Source organism: Heterocephalus glaber, unplaced genomic scaffold (genome assembly GCF_053883595.1).
Source record: "Heterocephalus glaber isolate CG9 unplaced genomic scaffold, H.glaber_assembly_v1.0 deba00001806, whole genome shotgun sequence".
NCBI classification, from domain to species: Eukaryota; Metazoa; Chordata; class Mammalia; order Rodentia; family Bathyergidae; genus Heterocephalus; species Heterocephalus glaber.
This window is the reverse complement of record NW_028258481.1, coordinates 743,205-761,295: the sequence shown is the minus strand read 5'-3', so window position 1 is coordinate 761,295 and position 18,091 is coordinate 743,205. Positions and strand designations below refer to the sequence as shown.

The window sequence follows — 18,091 nt, the reverse complement described above, 5'->3', positions numbered from 1 at the left end:
TTCCTTCCTCCGCGGCATCTGCACTCTGTGGCTTGACCCTGCGGGCTTCTGGTCACTCTGGTCACTCAGGAGCACAGTGGCTCCATCCCGACTGTCACTGCCCCCCCGCCCCCACCAGCCTCAGTCCCGCATCTGCGAAGTGGGCCAGTGCCACCCCATGCTGCCCTCCGGGTCCATCAGCCTGGCCTTGGTCCCGACTGGAAGAGGACATGACGCAGAAGCAGCAACTGGGGAATCCTGGAGAGAAATGAAAGCGAAAGGAAGAACATTCCTGAGCTCGGAGGCTGGAGGCTGGTGGGTGGGAGGCAGGTAGAGGAGGGGAGGATTTGAGAAACCCTGGCGGGTGGGGGCCAGGGCCTGTGACCCCACTTTCATTTCCCCTAAACCCATGTGACAGCAGCCACTGGGCCAGTGAAAGGGGAAGCCCAGAGTTTCTCAAGACGCAGAGAGGGACGGAGACAGAGCTCAGGGGGACAGGGACCGTGGGGCTGTGGGGGCCAGTGCTGGCCCCCCGGTGTCCTACAGAGGGCACGGGTGCTCAGAAAGGGGAACCAGGGAGCCCAGCAGGAAAGGGGGACAGGCAGAGAAGTGGAGGAGGAAGAGTCCTGGGGTGACAGAGAAGGGGCAGAGAGCGGGCAGGGGGCACAGGGGGCACAGGAGAGGATGATGAGGGCTGGGGAAGTTTAGGAGAGGCCCAGGGGTGCAGGGGAAGCCCAGGGAGGCCGGGGGAGGCCGGGGAGGGCGGGAGAGGCTTGGAGTGGACAGGAGAGGTCAGGAGAGGCCGGGGAGGGCGGGAGAGGCCCGGCAGGCCAGGCTCAGCAGCCATGCCGCGGCCGGAGGAACGGCAGCCGCTGGTGGCCCGGGCGCGGCCGTGGCGGGTGCGCGCCGCGTGCGTGGGGGTGCTGGCCGTGCAGGCCCTGGAGCGCGCCGCCTTCCTCGGCGTGGCGGCCACCCTGGTGCTGCACCTGGGCGGGCTGGGCTGGGCGGGCGCGCAGGCCTCGCTGGCTGCGCTGCTGCTCCTGGGCGCCTCCTTCGTGCTGGCGCCGCTGGGCGGCTGGGTGGCCGATGCCTACCTGGGCCGGCGCCGCGCGCTGGTCCTCAGCCTTGGCCTCTACCTGCCGGGCCTGGGGCTGCTGCTCGCCTCCGCCGGCGGCGACGCCCGCCTCGCGCTCTGCGGGGACCTGAGCGCGCCTCCGCTGCGCCCCGCGCCGGTCCGCGCGGCCCCGCCCGGCCCCTACTGCGCGGCCCCGCTGTATGGCGCGCTCCTGCTGCTCGCGCTCGCCGCCAGCTCCGTGCGTGGGAACCTCGCGGCCTTCGGGGCCGACCAGGTGAGTGCGGGCGGGAGGGCACTAACCAGGCTGGGACGGCGGGGGCCACACTGCGGCCTCCCCTGCGCCTGGCCCAGGGTGGATGGGGTTTACCGCCTTCCGTGGCGCCGCTGCGCCCGTTTTACAGATGAGGAGCCTGAGGGCAGGTCAGGGAGCCCCACCACAAACCCCGCCCCAACATGTCACCGAGGCGGGGCCAGGGCGGGGCCGGCCAGCCCCCTGCCCCCCTCAGTGGCCAAGGCACCGGGCAGATCCCAGCTCCGCCCCCACCAGCCGGGGACAGCAGGGCGGTCGTCAGGTCACCCCGATGCACGGTGGGCCCCCACAGACATCTGCCAGCTTTTGCGAGATGAATGAACACATCCCTAATGACGCGGCCGTCCTTGGGCAGCTGTGTGCATCGGGGTCCTAGGGAGCATCTGAGCTGATGTGGAGAGTGACGCTGCGGGACACAGCCACGTGGGGCTGGGCTCCGGGCCGGAAGTCACTGAAACAGCCCCGTGGTCGGACCCTGGACAAATTGTTCTCCCCGACCTTCACATGTTCTTCAGTTGCATGTTGTGTTAGTTGCTTTTCTCTCGGTGCTGAGACAAAATGCCCGACACCCAAAGTTCGGGGGGAAAGGTTTATTTGGCTCACAGCTCGCGGAGGTTTAGTCCATGATCAGCTGCTCCAGGGCAGGGTGCGTAGCAGAGGGGCAGCAGCTCACAGCGGCAGAAGACGGCAGATGCAGCACGGACCTTAGTGGCATTTGCTGCCCCTTCTATCTTGTCCAGGCTACCGGGATTAGGGCGATGTAGCGGTTTAGTGATCACAGCCTTAATCCCAGTGTCAGACTCCAGTCAGGCCCCTCTGAAAAAGCCACCTAGAACCCCAAAGCACGAGGCTTGGGCGGTGTCCAGACTCAGCCATAACACGCGTAGTACTCTCATGAAAGGGACATTTTCCAGCGAGTCCTTGCATCCAGCCGCTGCCTGTGACCCAGCAGGCTCATAGCTCCCAGGGTCTTTGCCCTGGCAGTGTCTTCTGTGACAGGAATGCAGTGCCCCTGGCTCCTCCTCCCTCCTTCCTCAGTGTTTGCCCCACAGAATCTCCTGCTTCCCTTAATCAACGCCCACCCGGCTGCCCTCAGCCTGTGCCCTTCACCCCTCGATCTCCAAGGCCTCAGCCATCAGTGCCCCCGCCTCTCCTTCCACGGGGGCAGAGCTGGTCTCCTCAGAGCCTCCGGGGCCCTCCACAGGGACAGCAACCCCTGGGGCTCTTCCATGTACCAGACGTGAGCTTTGGGTAGAGCACAGTTGAGACTCGCCAGGCATGGTGTACACGCCGGTAGTCCCAGCACTCTGGGAGGCTGAGGCAGGAGGCTGCTGCAGAACTAGGGTGCAGTGAGTCAAGGGCTGGGTGGTAGGAGGTGGCACCACCTGCCAGGAGCTCAGCTCAGGAGGTGCGAGCTCCTCCCACTTGCTGACTTCAGAGAGGGGATCCATCACCCTCCACAGCACGTCCAAGGGGCCGGGATGTAGCTCAGTGGCTCCGCCGCCTGCCTTGCAAGTGAAAGGTCTCGAGTTCAATCCCCACTACCAAAAATAAATAAATAAATGGAAGTGGCTGCTCCTAATGGGACTTACGCAGTTTTCTGCTTCAAGTCCAGACCCCCGCAGCCCTCACTCCCGTCGCCATGAGAGCCCTGCGGGTCTCTAAGAGAATGCAATTTTAAGCACGTTGTATGGGTTATAATTTTACATTTGGACTGGGAGTCAAATATTTGTCTTTTCCCAACGCAAATAGAGAAAATAACACTGGCGCGGCCCAAGCTGGTGGAGCCACAGCCCCTGTGGAAGACAGTAGTGGATGGAAGGGGACAGTTCCGAGGTGTGGGGTGCTGTGGGGTGGCTGCTTTAGCCATGGAGGCTCACCCATCCCGGCAGGCGGCCCCCAGGCTGAGCTGGAGCCTGGGACCCAGTCTGGGGTATGGCGAGGGGCCTGGGGCAGCTGACCGGGGCCAGCAGAGCAAGGTCAGTGGGCCCGGCTGCTGCAGCTGGGGCCAAGCCCCAGCACCAACCTGCAGCCCACCTGACCTTGCTGGGGCCTGTCACTGGGCCAGAGCCTGCAGCCAGGGCCGGCCCAGGGCCACCTGCCCTCCCTGGTTACAGCACCCTCACCTGAAGGTGGGCCTGGGGCAGCCTCGAAGCTCTGTGTTTGTGGAAGTGCCCCTCGGATCTCGCTGCTCCTTCAGAAATGCACACGCGTTACGCTTCGTCGTGTGGAACACAGCTGAGGGTCTTTATTGCCCTGTCTCCCAATTATAAAAGTCATTCATAGTGCAGGCTGCTCAGCAAAAGACAAAGCTAAATCAACCAGAAGTGAACAGAATGCCCTCAGGGACGTCTGCTGTGTGCACTACTTGGTGACAATAAAAAAGCAGTGTGTGCCACGGGGTGGGAAGACGGTGGTGCCAAACGTCCTGCCCCTCCACAGTGGCTGTCAGGAGAGGGTTATTCCTTCTCACTCCCTGGCAGGTCTGTGTCGAGGGTCTGCATCGTGATGGGGGTCAGGAACTGTGGCCATGGGAGGAGGGTGCGGGGCGGGCAAGTGACCCTGACCTCCCTGGCCCCACCCTGGCAGGTGATGGAGCTCGGTCGCGATGCCACCCGCCGCTTCTTCAACTGGTTCTACTGGAGCATCAACGTGGGGGCCGTGTTCACGCTGCTGGTGGTGGCCTTCATCCAGCAGAACCTCAGCTTTCTGCTGGGCTACAGCGTCCTGCTGGGCTGTGTGCTCCTGGCCTTCTTCACCTTCCTCTTCACCACGCCGGCCTTCATCTCCAAGCCCCCCAGGGGCAGCCAGGTGTCCTCCATGCTCAAGCTCGCGCTCCGAAGCTGCCGCCCTGGGCTGTGGGGCCGACGCGCTGCCAGGTGAGAGGCTGTCGAGCCTCCGGTGCCTAGCCACATGGGCCACCACCCAGGGCCCTCGCTGGCCACTGCAACTGGGGATGGTGCTGGGTGCCACTGGGGACACTCTGGCTAGGAAAACCGTCGCGGTCTTAGCAGCAACGGCGGTGGCATCGGTGGGAGACACGGTGCTGGCACCCGCTGAAGATACATGCCGGCAATGGGCGTGACAGTGGTGGCCAGGTGGTGATGGTGGGTGTGACAGTCCCAGCCCAGGTCCTGGGGACAGAGTGTGGAGGTTTCCATACCGCAGGGGTGACTGAACCCAGCATCCAGTGCCCTCCCGCCAGCTGGCATCTGAGGAGGGAGGGTCCCAGGGCTCTGCATTCGCCGCTCGAAACTGCCCAGGCCCTGGGGACAGGCGCAGACCCTGTTAACAGGAAATGGGTAGAAAACACGAAGTGCTTGCTTCCCCGACCTGGCGTTTGCTTGAGCGCGCAGTGCCAAGGAGTCCTTTAATTATCTGCCACCACCTAACATACCACACCACAGCCTGCTGGCTCTGTGGCAGCCTTTCCGTCCCCGCAGCCCTGTGGGTTCCCGGGCTCGCAGTGCAGCTCTCCTGGTCTTGTCTGCAGGCCACAGCCATCTGGGGTCCTGAGAGGCCCGGAGCACCCTCACCCACCTGGCTGGCAGCTGGAGGTGGCCGTGTGCTGAGCGTTCACCTAGGGTCCCCTGGTGCCCTCCCCTTCTCGAGGCCTTGGGACCTGAACCAATCAGAGTATGAGGCCCAGACTTCGAGAGCAGAGAGCACGAATACTCCCCAGGACAGGACATGAAAGCTGAGGTCTCCTGAGCCCCTGAGAGGCCGGGAAGTCCTGGCACATCACTTCCAGCTCCTCAGGGCCACAGTCACAGGCTGGCTGGGAACCCACGGCTGCTGCACATGGTGCCTGTCTTGTCTCAAAGGGGACTGTGCAGGGCTCCCAGGCAAGAAGGGATCAGAAAGTCAGGACAAAGGGCCAAGGGGCAAGGCTGCAGCAGCGGCCGATGTTCCCAGTCTCCCGATGACACTCCTCCCCCACCCCTCTGCACACGGAGGGAGAGGGCTCCGAAGTCCTTCTAGGACGGAGACGCAGTGTGTAGAGTCCCTGATGGCGCCCTGTTCCCATGGCAAAGTGAGGCCACACCCCCATCCCCAAGACTGCTTGCCACACTCTGGTCTCACTTCCCCGGGACCCAAAGGGACCACAGCTGTCTGTGACCTCCCTCCTTGCTGGGACCAAATAAGCACCTGCCGATCAAAGGAGGAGGGGTTTACTTAGGCTCACGGTTTGTAGGGTTTCAGTCCATGGTCAGCTGGCTCCAGGGCAGGGCGGCCTGGCACAAGGGCCTGGCGGGGGAGAAAGAGCTCAGAGCCTGGTGAAAGGAAGCACAGCGGAAGGGCGGAGCTGGTGGGAGATGAGCCCCTCCAGTCATGCCCCCAGTGACCGCGTCTTCCAGCCAGGCCCCGCTCCAGGCAGCAGGCAGTGATGGCAGAGGAGTGGTGCTCCTTTGAGGAGGACTAAGTTAGGGACAGTGGTAGCGGTGCATCAGTGGCCCTGGGGCAGGGTGATGCCATCTGCTGTCCCTGTGGCCTCTCAGAGACTCCCAGGGTGCCCACCTGCTGCCTGACCAGAGGGCTCCCCAGCCCGGTCCTTCCCCGCAGGACATCGCCAACTTCCGGGTGCTGGTGAAGATCCTGCCTGTCATGGTGACCCTGGTGCCCTACTGGATGGTGTACTTCCAGGTGCGCAGACGGGGCAGGCGGCAGCGGGGAGCCCTGGAGAGGCCCCGGCCCAGCTCCGCCACAGACTCCCCCCTCTCTGGGCCTCAGTTTCCATGTGGGCAGCAGGTGGCTCAGACTCCCAGCACGCTTTCCTGGAGCCCCGGATGCAGCACACAGGACAGTCACGCGGGGTACATGCTTGGAAGTGGTGGCCCCTGGGCAACGTGCCCTGCCGGCCCCGCCTGGGGGCTCCAGACCCCTCCCCGGGCAGGGTCCAGCTGTGACCCGCTGAGCACAGCATGGCTCCGTGGCAGGCGAGAGCTCCCCGAGGGGCCAGCCCTGTCATGGTCTCCCCACATGCAACTGCCTGACCCTGACATGCCAGCTGCGGGCCCTGGCGTGTCACAGCCCGCAGCCCTGAGGAGGAGGGGCAGGATGGCCTCCCGAGGCCTGGTGAGGGCTCCTGCAAAGGGGCGCCTCCCCTCCTGCCCCCCCCAGCCTCTCTCCTTCCCTCGGCAGATGCAGTCCACCTACGTCCTGCAGGGCCTGCACCTCCACATCCCCAGCCTTTCCCCTGCCAGCCCCACCATGGCCTCGTCCAATTCGTCCATGACCCTGAGGGCCTGGGGCAGTGGCTACACGGTGAGCACACCTGCTGGGCCTCTCCCCTGCTGCCAGGCTGCGGGGCTTGGGAACCACCCTGAAGGGAGGGCAGGCATGCAGCGCCATAGCCCAGGCATCCTGCCAAGGCACTCGGCTGCCCGAGGGCCCAACAGCCCCATGAGCCACGTGGCTCTGGCGGCCTTCTGTCTGCCCCTCTCATGGAGCCCCACAGGGCCCTGCTCAGCCTCTGGGACCATGGATGGCCGATTTCTTCCCTCTGCTGGAACTTCCTAAACCAGCTCCTTCGCACTGCAGAGTCTCCTAAAACCAGACCTTCAGGGTTGGCAGATAAATGACATTTGGGCCCAATGTTCATTTCTGTGTCCGTGGCAGGCATACTCATCAATCACAACACATTCATGCTGAGCCTGGATGTTCCCAGTGGCCACTACAGATTGATAGAAGGCAGGAAGCAGCGATTGCACCCCAATCTGATCCCGTGCCCTGGTCACAGCCAGGAGTGTGGATCCCAGAGTGGGCAGGGCTGACTCTGGGCCTCAGGGACGTTCTGGAGTCAGATCCCAGGACCCAGCCCAGCTCCTGGCTCCTCCCAAGCAGATCCCGGAAGCCTGGCTCCTGCTGGCCAATGTGGTGGCTGTGCTCATCCTGGTGCCCCTGAAGGACCACCTGCTGGACCCCCTGCTGCTGCGCTGCGAGCTGCTCCCCTCGGCCCTGCAGAAGATGGCCTTGGGGATGCTCTTCAGCTTCGCCTCTGTGGTTGTTGCAGGTGTGTGGGCAGCTGGGCACTGGCCTGGGCAGGGAGAGCCCACCGCCACCCGTGGGTGCCAGCCTTGGCCTTGCAGAGGCGCACACTGAAGGGGACCCTGCTGGGGAGTTGGGCTGCTCACAGGACAAGGGAAACCTGAGGAGCAGGGCTTTCCCTGGGCGTCTGCGCCCCTCAAAGCCAGGCGTGAGCATCCCACAAGTCAGTGTGCGGGACTGGAGTTGTTGAAGGCACAGGGGTCTTGGTCACAACGGGAAACCTCCTCCCACTTCCACTGCCAAAGGGTTTGCAGCTGCCTAGTGTGAGCAAGGCTTGGGGTTCTGCCCCCAGCACCGCAAAAATAAATGAGTGACAACGTAACTGAACGAAGGGGTTCATGGCACTGTGAAGACCTGCACCCTCTCTACTCAGAGGCTTTGAGCCCGAGGTTGACTTCAGGTTTCTGTGTCCATCTTTAAGGTGGGGGCAGCAAGCCACGCGGACCCCGAGCGGGCCAGGCGCTGCCCTCGTGGACACGGACTAAAAGAGGAGGCCTGCAAGGGCGCTGCCGGGCCTGGGTCACAGGGGGGCTGGGACCGCGGCTCAGGGAGGAGGAGTGTGTGGCCCAGGGCTACGCCCCGCCAGCCAGGCTCTGCCCACTCAGGAGCGCCCACCCCCGCGAGCTCCATGTGGGCTGAGCTCCTCAGGGAGGGGAGCCCTGAGCTCCTGGCCCTGGCTCCCCCGCAGGGGTCCTGGAGATGGAGCGCTTAGGGTACGTCCACCGCAATGAGACAGCACTGCAGCTGATCGGGGAGGACCTGCACTGGGCGGCCCCACTGTCCGTCTGGTGGCAGATCCCCCAGTACCTGCTCATCGGGATCAGTGAGATTTTCGCCAGCATCCCAGGTATGGGCCCAGTCAGGGGAGGTGGTCACCCAGGGCACTGACATGCACCGGCCTCCCCGGCCACTGAGGGCTCAGAGGGCCTGGGTGACAAGGGCTCCCACGCCCACCCTGCACACCTCCCGTGTGGACCCCCTCTCCCTTGTCTTCGGCTGCTGCCCTCCGCCTGAGGTCGAAGGTCACCTCCTGTTTCCCCAGCAACCCCAAGCTCAAGGTCAAGGCCCTCAGCCCGGGCCGCCCCTTGCACAGGGCGCCGTGCCCTGTGACACACTGTCCTGTCTGCACCGCCGCTGGGAGCTGAAGCTGCCTGCCAGGGGCGGCCCTGACTAACCCAGCAGGGCGGGGACAGGCCTGGGGCAGCTGGCTGGGGGCAGAGTCCAGCAAGTGGGAGGCGCTGAGGGGCAGGAAAGCCCCAAGCCAGTGGGGAGCTGAGGACAGGGCTGCGGAACAGGGGAGGGACCCCCAGGGCCTGGGTCTCAGGGAGGCGAGGACGGCAGTGCCTCCCTCCACCCTCAAGGGCGTGGCCAGGAGAGGACCCACCAGTGATGCCCACACACCCCTCTGCCAGGGTGAACGGAGCGGGAGTCGGGCCAGCAGGAAGTGACCGGGAGAGGGGTGGCCACCGAGGTCGGAGGTGGAATCGAAGTGACCTGGCAATGCCATGGCAGTGGGCAGAGCAGGAACAGTGCCAGCCCTGAGATGGGGACAGGAGCGCGGGCAGGGTGGCCAGAGCTCTGGGGTGAGGCGTGCACTGGCAGGGAGGGGCACGAGCCCTGGGCCCCCCTCCACAGGCCTGGAGTTCGCCTACGGGGCGGCACCTCGAACCATGCAGAGCGCCATCATGGGCATCTTCTTCTGCCTGTCGGGCGTGGGTTCGCTGTTGGGCTCCAGCCTGGTGGCCCTGCTGTCCCTGCCGGGGGGCTGGATGCACTGCCCCAGGGACTTTGGTGAGCACAGCCCTGAGGGTGGGCGGACGGTGGGGGCCACGCTGTGAGCTGTCCCTGGGCATGGTGGGCTAGCGGGCTGGCCATGGAGGACTGGGGAGCCCAGACTGGCCTCACCCTCGGTGTGGGCAGCCCTGCTTGGGCTGCAGGGTCCTCAGCCCTGGACACGGAAGCACGAACTCTGGCCACTGTGGCCGAGCAGTCACGTCAGCCCGGGTGCTGGCTTCAGGCCCCAGGTGAACAGGGCCCTCGGGGAGACACCAGAGGCCGCTCGAGGCTCTGCCAACCCGGGTCCTTGGGTCCCAACCCCAGAGCCCAGCCTAATGCACCCCCCACCCCCAGAGAGTGCGGACAGCTGCCGCCTGGACCTCTACTTCTTCCTCCTGGCCGGCATCCAGGGCGTCACCGCCATCCTCTTCATCTGCATCTCGAGGCGCTATGAGAGGACGCGGCAGGAGTTGGCCTCGCCACATGGCCCACACCCAGGCAGGGGCTGACTTCGCCCCTGCCACCCGCCCTGGACACAGACAGCAGGGCCCCTCATGGCACTTTTCTGGTTTATTCCGTACCCGACGTGGAACGCCTCGGGTCCCATAAATAAGGGGCAGAAGCTCTTCTGGACCGAGGTCCATACAAGGGGCAGGGCGGGGACCAGACAGGGACGGGTGGGTCAACAAGCACCAGAGGATGAGTGGGGCGAGACAGGAGGCTACCGGGACCCCATGCCATGCTGGCTGCTGGCCCACGGGGGACACAGGCCTGGCCGGCCAGGACGGGTCAGGAGCTGCCCCGGATCCGCTCCATATAATTGCGAAGCTCCTCGGGGTCCTTCAGCCCCATGTCCTCGCACACCCAGCGGATGTCCTCCTCGCCTGCCACCAGGATGGACTGCACCGTGGGGGGCCCTGCAGGCTCCTCGGGCAGTGGGGCTGGGGGCACCGGGGCGAATGTCACAAACTCCACACGCCTGCGCCGTCCCCCCACTTCCTTGCGGGCCAGGGTGCTAGAGGAGCCAGGGGTGTCCCCGGGCAGGCCGGGTGCGGGGGCTTGGGGCTCCCCCGCAACCCCGCTTCCGCAGGGGCAGCTGCCCTCTGCCCCGGGCAGCTCGGGGGCCCCGCGGTCCAGCTGGCGGCTCAGCTCCTCCTGATCGGTGCCCAGCCACACCCAGTTGTGGGGCTGCGGGGAGGCAGGGTCGGCAGCGCCATCGGGGGGCTCCTTGCGCTGGTAGCGCAGCACGAAGACCACGCCGTTGACCAGGAAGATGAGGATGGCCAAGCAGAATACGCCCAGCAGGGCGTACATGCCCAGCTCCAGGTCTGTGACGCGCTGCGGGGCAGGCACCATCTCCTCCTCCTCCTCCTCCTCGTCCTCGTCCTTGTCCTCCCCCCTGGCCTTGCTGTCCTCTCCCGCCTGCTCGAACTTGCCCCTCACATCCACACTGCCTGCTGCCCGCCGCCTGCCACCCACGCTGGCCTCGGTGGCCAGTGGGCTCCAGGTCGGGCTCGGTGGCAGGGCAGGTGCCGGCATGGGTGTGGGGGGCAGCCCCAGCCAGGCAGTGCTGGAAGCCAGGGGCACTTGGTGACGGCCGCGGCGGCAGGGCTCAGGCGGGTACAGAGCCACGTGCAGGGGCAGCGCCTCGGTGCCTGGCCCACTCACCACCACCCCGAGCTGGGTGCCTCGCTCTGTGGCGGGCAGGACGGCGCCGGGCTCCTCGGCCGAGATGGACAGCCCCAGGTCACGGCGGTCGTAGAGCTCGGCGGGGGCCATGGTGCGGTCAGAGAAGGACAGCCACAAGGACAGGGCCACCTCCTGCGGGACACGGACACAGGCAGACACGCGAGGGCACGCAGGCATGCACAGGGGACCACTCCCACAGAGACAGGCACACGGACGGAGGGGAGCACGGTACACAGGCGGAGGACAGGAGGACAGGACACGGGGAGAGAGGGACGCGTGTCAGTCACCTGTCTGCCACCCGCCCGGGCTCCGTTCTCGGGGGTCCTCGGTCAGAGCCAGCCTCCCACCACCACCGGCCCGGCTGCTGGGTCACCTCGCTCTGCAGGGAGCTCCTGACCTCCCGGAAGCGTGCTCCTCCTGAACGCCCTCAGGCCAGGGGCCCAGCGCCCTCCGCCCGCCCTGCTCCCACAGCTGGGTCGCCTCAGCCCCCGGCCGCGGCCATCACCTGCTTTGGGGCGGGCGGGGCTGACTGTGCCCAGCACGTGGCCGTGACCTCCCCAGGGTGGGCAGTGCCCCGGCTCAGGGCCAGCGCGATGCCCATCACAGGCTGCACCCGCAGGTCCAGCACGGAGACCTTGTCGTCCGTGACGGCCAGCGCCTGCTCCCCGAGGATGGCGTCGGACAGCGGGGACCGCACCTGGGAGGGCGGGGAGAGGGGCCTCGAGGAGCGCTCACCGGGGTGTGGGGCGCGCTCCCCACTCTCCACCCCCACCGCTGGCCCGCGGGGAGCGGTGCGGCCTCTCCTGCTCACCTCGATCGCCGTGACACCCGGCTCCCGGCCCACGAGCACGCGGCCGCCCTCCAGCGAGGCCACGCGCGGGTCCTGCACACGGGCGTGCGGCGCCACCAGGTGGGTCACGTCCAGCAGCCAGTCGGGGCCCAGCAGGTGCGTGAGGCGGCCGCCGTCCTGCGCGTGCGCGGCAAAGGGCGCGAGGACGCGCACGCCTGCGCGCTGGTAAAGCAGGCGGCAGCCCCGGGGGCGCCGCTCCGCCTCCTCCGCGGGCTCGGGCTCCTGCGTGCTGCGGGGGCGGGGCGTCAGCGGCCCCGCCCCAGGCCCCGCCCCCAGCCCCAGGTCCGCGGGAAGGTGCGTGGGGGACCGGCCGACCCTCAGGCCTGCGCCCCGCGGTGTGTTGCCAGCTCTGGCCGCTCAGGCTCTGAGGGGGACTCTTCCGGCGGGCAGAGGGACGGGGGTAGGGCCCGGGCCACTCACCCGTCGGCGGGCCCGGGGACCCTCCAGCCGCGGACCTGCTCCAGGGTGGCGTCGGTCAGGTCGATGCGCAGAGGCAGCAGCGGGGCCCACACTGTCAGCCGCAGCGAGGCGCGGAGCCGACGCCACCAGAAGTCCACGCGCACCCCCTTGGCGCCCCGGCTCTCGGTGCCGGCCACGAATAGCGCGTCACAGGCCTCAGAGACCTGGAGACGGAGGCAGGGAGGTGGGAGCCTCCCCGGGTGGCCCGGGAGCCACTGGTCGGGTCCTAGGTCACCCTGCAGGCCTGGGCTCACTGGGGCGGCAGCCTGGTTCTTCCACCTGGGAGGTTTGTGGGTGACCAGCTGCTGTCTTGGGTCCCCGGGGAAGGGGACACTGCGCCCTTCTGTCGTCCTCACCTGCAGGACCTGGGTGTCGGCCGACTTGCAGCCAATGTGCTCCGTCACCTCGGCCAGGATGCCCCCTGCGTCCATGGTGACCAGGCGCACGGGGACGTGGCCGGGCTGTCCAGTCAGCAGAGCGGTGTTCACCAGCTCCTCAGCCTGTGGGCAGAGACAGACGTCGGTCCGGGCCTCACCGGCTGCCTGGACCGAGGGACGCACGCCCTTACCTTGGCTAGCGGGACGAGCGCCCTGATGTCCCGCTCGGACACCAGGATCTCCCACACCATCTTGTCCTTCTCTGCGGCGGGGGCCTGGCCCGGGTACTCCAGCTGCCAGGTGACGGCCCGCGTGACCACCACACCCCCACCGGTGCTGTTCTCCACCAGGAAGTCCACCCAGAGGAACTCGGACGGCTCGGGGACGCTGCTGCCAGGACAGAGGACTGAGGGAGACCAGCGCAGAGGCTGGCATGGACAGCCCCACTCGGACCGCTGCTGTCCAGGCCACTGGCAACTGGTGCCACCTTCCAGCACGAGAGAGTGCCCGCCAAGCCCCACGGCCAGTTGGCCCTTTTTGAATGAGAACCCTCATGGCCACCTCTCCTTGGTTTGTGGTGCTGGGGAAGGAGCCCAGGGCCTTGTATTGAGCGACATCCCCAGCCCTTTTCTTGGTTTTCATTTTGAGACTGGGTCTTGCTCACTTGCCAAGCTGGGCTCGAACTTGGGATTCTCTGCTTCCGCCTCCCAGACTGCTGGGATGACAGGCATGCGAAACTATACCCAGCTTCAGATCCCCCTTGGCCAAACATCTATGTGCCAGGGACTGCCCTGGGTGCTTGATACAGGACTGTGTTTTATTTCAACCCACCCTAAGGGATGTGTTATTACCCTCACTTATAGGAGGAGAAACTGGGGCTGGAGTGGGGACAGGCTAGCTGGCCTGTCCAAGGCACATGTCCAGAAGATACTGGGACCAGGGTCCAGATGCGCACGACAAAGGCCTCTGGCCTTGGCCCAACAAGAGGAGTTCATACCCATGAACCGCTGCAGGGAGATTTCTGGGGAATATTATTGGCCCTGGCAAAAGGGCTGGGTCGGTGGGGTGCAGTGGGCAGTGGCCCCGAGAGCTGTCGTGGGGTGGGGAGCAGATGGCCTCAGCTGCAGCGAGACTCGGACCCGGCTGTGGGTGATCATACACCGCTGTGTGCTGCCCCTCCTGCCCTCGAGCACCGGAGTGCCCTCCCTGCCTGCCCACCTGGGGTCGGGCCCGGCAAACTCTGCACGGTGGCAGGTGATGAGGGTGCTGTGATGCTTGGAGCCCCTGACGCGGTCCAGCTTGGCCGTCCAGAGCGCAGGCTGCACTGGGCGGGCAGCCGTCACCTGCAGCCCCTTCTTCACCTTGACCCTGGGGAAGGCGGTCTGTCACACGGGCTGAGCCCGGCCGGATCCGGACAGGGTGGGGACCTGGGTCTGAGAGGCCCACGGGCCTGCCCAAGGCTGCTGCCCAGTCTCTGCCAGTGTGGGCTCAGCCTTGCTCAGCCTCTGAGGTCCTCGGGCTGGCCCCTCACTCAGGCTGTGACATCACCCGCCCACCCCTGCCCCCACCCCACCCCCCGTCCCCGACACTCGGTGCACACGCGGCTCTGAGCCCTGCTGGCCTGGGCCGCCCTGGCCTTCTGCTCTCTGATCCTCCCGGACGCGTGGGGTCCCCTGTGCCCAGCTCTCCTGCCCAGCAGCTCCCTGCCACGGTGCCGCCAGTGCCCGATGGGCCTGGCGCTGCTCCTCTCTGCCTCGGCGCAGACACGGGCCCGGCCTGCTGTGTCCACGCACAGCCTGTTCACCAGTGTCCCCGTGAGGACAGGAGGGTGCCAGGACCAGGACGCACAGGCAGGCAGGAGTGCACAAAGCCGCAGCGGGGAGCAGGCACCCGGCGGTCCCGTCGGTGGGCGGGGTGGGGGTGGGGTGTCCTGCAGGGAGGCAGGGCCTGGGCTGGGCGAGGCGGGCCGCACAGCAGGGCGGGGATATAGGGGCGGGGATGCAGGGGCGGGGCAGACGCCCACTTCGCAGCGTGACAGCAGCCCCGGCCGCTGAGCTTCGGGTCCCCGTCAGCCCCGTGGGACGGGGCCCTGGGGTGCCCATCGTGGGGTCCCAGGGCACCGCTCGCCGCTTGCAGGGTCCCCACCCGCCCAGGCCCGTGCTCACCGCAGCGTCAGGTCGCTGGCTGTGAAGTTGCGTTGCAGCAGGAGCGTGGAGGTGAACGGCTGGCCAGGCCGAACGGGCGCGTCGGGCACCCGTAGGGTCACCGCCTCATCCAGGGGCACCTCCCGGTGCTGGGGGGGGTCCTCGGGGCGCAGCTCCACGCTCCCCACCGGGAGGGCCCGCTGCCCCAGGTCCTCGTCCCGGCCCGGCGCACAGCCCCCGGGGCCCTCGGTGGCGGGCTCCAGCGCGTAGGCCAGCTCGGCCCGCGAGGGGGCGCCCCCGGAAAACCAGGGTTCAGGCAGCGCAAGCTCCACCGCACAGGCGCCCAGGGCGGGCTGTGGGGACAGAGAAGGTGTTGAGGTCCCGGCAGAAGCGACGGGGCCCACACGAACTGGGGACAAGCAGAGCCTGGTGCTCACCCGGCCTCACCCGGCCAGGACCCCAGTGTCCTCCGAGACTCCAGAGCTCGAGCAGGGCCAGAGCCTGCCCCACGCCAGCCCGAGACAGCGGTAGCAGGGCTGAGCACTCTGCCCCAGGGTTCCTCGGGGTTCCTCATGTAGCCCTCGCTCGGCCCCGTTCACCACTCCTGAAGACACTGTGCCCAGCTTCCACAGTGGACCCTAGAGGACCCTTTCCAGGACTGGCACTGGACACCGCCCCGGCCGCCCACTCACCTGGAAGCGGCAGGCGCGCTGGGTGGTGCCTGCAGGGTGCGTGGCATACAGCCGGGCACAGGGCAGGCTGCTAGGCCCGGGCGGCCAGTCCTGCCCTCTGAGGTGGAAGACCACGCGGGCATGGGGCTCCGCTGGGGTCACGGCCGCTTCCACGGAAACAGCCCGCACATCCCACGGGACTGGCCGCTGAGGGGGCTCGGTGGCCCGAGGGGGCACGACCTGAAGGAGGGAGGAGATTTAGGAGGGGGAGCCCCTGTCCCACCCCGCGCCCCCAGAGCCCGCGGGACACTCCCTACCTGCTGGGTGGCAAAAGGCGGGTAGGAGGCCCGGAGGAGTGGCTGGGCCCTGGGCCAGGGGTGCAGAAGCAGGAAGGTCTCAGATCGGGAGCCCAGAGAGGAGTTGGCAGGGGCATAGTGGCTGGCCCGCTGCACAAGGAAGTGCTCGGGGGCATCCAGGAGCTCCAGGGCAGCAGGCAGGTAGACAGCGGTGTCCAGGTCACCATGCACTGGGGGAGGGGGAGGGCGGAAGCGGTGATGGCTCCAGAGCCCGCAGGGCTGAAGCTGGCTCCACCCTGGGCACAGCAGTGCACTGGTGTGCGGTGTGCGCGTGGGGAGGGCCCACCACAGGGTCTCACACAGAGAAACTGAGGCTGGCAGAGCCTCCCACAGGCAGCAGGTGACAAAGCCACATTGGGTAGGTGTCAGACCTGGGCCCCCCCTCTGGTGGAGACCCCAGTGTTCCCTCGGCCTCTGCTCTGGGGCACGACTTTCCCCACAACAGTGTGGAGGGGCTTTCCTGGGACAGACTCCTTCCCTGCCACCTCATTATCATGGCAACCCAGAGTCTCGCCAAGCTCCCGAGCAGTGCCAAAGAGGTCTGGGAGGCTGCACAGGCCCTGGGGTGGGTGGAGCCCTGGGCCAGACCCAGAGCAGCCCATCGCCAAAGGACAGGCCTGCACTGGCTGCCATGGTGGGGTAGGGGTCCAGGCCTGAAATCCAAGCATGGGGAGGCCGAGGCAGGGGGATCACTTTGAGTTCAAGGCTTTGAGTGACAAGGCCAGCCTTGACTATACAGCAAGTCCCCATCTCAAAAAGCTAAGGACTAAAAATAAAATAATACACAGTCATATTGGCCCTCGTAATAACAACTGTTTTGCACGCTAGCCATATGTACATGCCAGGTGGACTATTCACCTGCCTTAATTCTTCCAGGTCCATAGTAACTGAGGACCAGGGGCCATCCCTGGAAACCCACCGGGTGGATTACGAGGTGGGGCAGAGGCTAAGGTCCCACCCAGTCCCCAAGCTTCGGGGCAGAGGTGCTGGGAGCGCATCTCCCGTGTCCCTGGCTCCACCCCACCTGCTCCTCCCCAAGGCTGCCCTCCAGGTTACCGACCACCAGCCTGGCCATCTTCCTCCACCCTGGGGGCCTGGGGGCTGGGCTGAGTCCTGGCTCCGCCTCTGGGCCCTGGGCCAGTGATGGTCCTGGGCCTCAGGACTGGCACCCGTGGAGCAGGCATTTAGGGGGCTGCTGCCTGGGGGTGGTCCCTCCGCCCCCAGCTGCCCTGGCCATGCAGCGCTGGCCCACCCTCCCCAGCCCTTCCCACTGGAAGCTGGTGTCTGAGAGTCCCCAAGGGTGTCAGCTGAGGGACTCCTTCCACTCCTGCTCCTCAGCTCTATAATTACAAGGCCTCTCCAGCCGGACCAGGCCTCGCCGCAGGGAGCTCAGCTCTGCAGACAGTGGGGCGCCCTTCACCTGCAGCCTGGGGCAGGCGCAGAGGGGCAAGAGCCAGGGTCAGGAGCCCGGTGGCAGGGTGCTGTCCCGTGGTCCCCAGCAAAAGGGTTGCTTGCTCCTTGGGTGGCAGGGCAGGGGGGCGGGGGATGATGGGGACAGAGGCTCCGACCCAGAGAGCTGCGCCCGGGGCCAGGAGGGGCCAGGAAGGGGACACGGTGCCTCCAGGAGCAGGGCAGCCGAGTCGGCTGGAGGGGACTTCAGAGAAGGGGTCAGTGAAGGGGGCCCGGGAGGGGATGGGCAGGGGATCGTGGGGGCGACGACGGAGGGTCACTCGCGCAGCAGGACTGCGGTCCGGGGCTGCGGCGGAAACGGCCGGCCCGCGACCTGCCCGCCTGTCGAGTCCCCGCTGACCTCGGAAGGCGTCCAGAGCCAGGGCCACCAGGAGGCAGAGCGCGGTGCCGCGCGGCCCCGCCATCGGTGCTCGGTGCACGGTACTCGGTGCTTGCGCTCAGGGCGCCGTGGCCCGCATCTCCCGCCGCCGCGGCTGCGCTCGCTCGGGTCCTCGGCGAGGCCGTCCGTCCCTCCCGGTCCCTCAGGTCCCTCCGCTCCGGCACGCGTCGTCCCGACCCCGCGCCGCTCCAGACAATGGAGCGCGGGCAGCCGCCCTCACTTACCGGGTCCTAGCGCCGCCGAAGCGGGAGGGCGGGCGGCGGGCGGGAAGGGGCCGCTGGGAGGCTGGGCCGAGGACTGCCCCCTGCCGGGAACGCGGAGCGCGCGGCCGCTCGGAGCTCCGAGAGGCGGCCCCGCGCGGCTCCCCGGCACAGGCAGCAATCAGGCTGGGGACACGGGGGTAGAGCTGCGGGAGCAGAAGGGCCGGGGGGCCCGACCACAGGTCCCTGGGCCGCCCCCCGAAGGGCCCGGGCACCGGCCTCTGGCGCTGTCGGCCAGGGCAGCGACC

At 67.0% G+C, this 18,091-nt stretch overlaps 2 protein-coding genes across 4 annotated transcripts; one reads left to right on the top strand and one right to left on the bottom strand.

The window, feature by feature from the left end:
- The first annotated feature begins 233 nt into the window (after positions 1-233).
- Slc15a3 (solute carrier family 15 member 3) lies at positions 234-13,567 on the top strand. Of its 2 annotated transcripts, XM_013069074.3 has the most exons (9): positions 234-1,328; positions 3,954-4,243; positions 5,864-6,008; positions 6,507-6,629; positions 7,209-7,377; positions 8,101-8,259; positions 9,048-9,203; positions 9,543-11,787; positions 12,549-13,567. In XM_013069074.3, exons 1-8 carry the CDS (start codon positions 825-827, stop codon positions 9,695-9,697), a joined length of 1,701 nt encoding a protein of 566 aa, XP_012924528.1. In that variant the 5' UTR covers positions 234-824; the 3' UTR covers positions 9,698-11,787; positions 12,549-13,567. The 2 variants fall into 2 exon arrangements, with proteins under 2 accessions (XP_012924528.1, XP_021107460.1); XM_021251801.2 differs by lacking the exon at positions 9,048-9,203.
- On the bottom strand, positions 9,744-17,801 carry Tmem132a (transmembrane protein 132A). Of its 2 annotated transcripts, none has more exons than XM_004874272.4 (11): positions 17,545-17,801; positions 15,696-15,904; positions 15,400-15,618; positions 14,729-15,060; positions 13,782-13,931; positions 12,755-12,953; positions 12,543-12,686; positions 12,148-12,350; positions 11,689-11,956; positions 11,383-11,574; positions 9,744-11,009 (listed from the first exon to the last, which is right to left on the bottom strand). In XM_004874272.4, the coding sequence occupies exons 1-11, from the start codon at positions 17,606-17,608 to the stop codon at positions 9,978-9,980; spliced, it is 3,012 nt and encodes a 1,003-aa protein (XP_004874329.2). In that variant the 5' UTR covers positions 17,609-17,801; the 3' UTR covers positions 9,744-9,977. The 2 variants fall into 2 exon arrangements, with proteins under 2 accessions (XP_004874329.2, XP_004874330.2); XM_004874273.4 differs by having other exon boundaries at positions 12,755-12,950.
- Between the last annotated feature and the right edge of the window lie 290 nt (positions 17,802-18,091).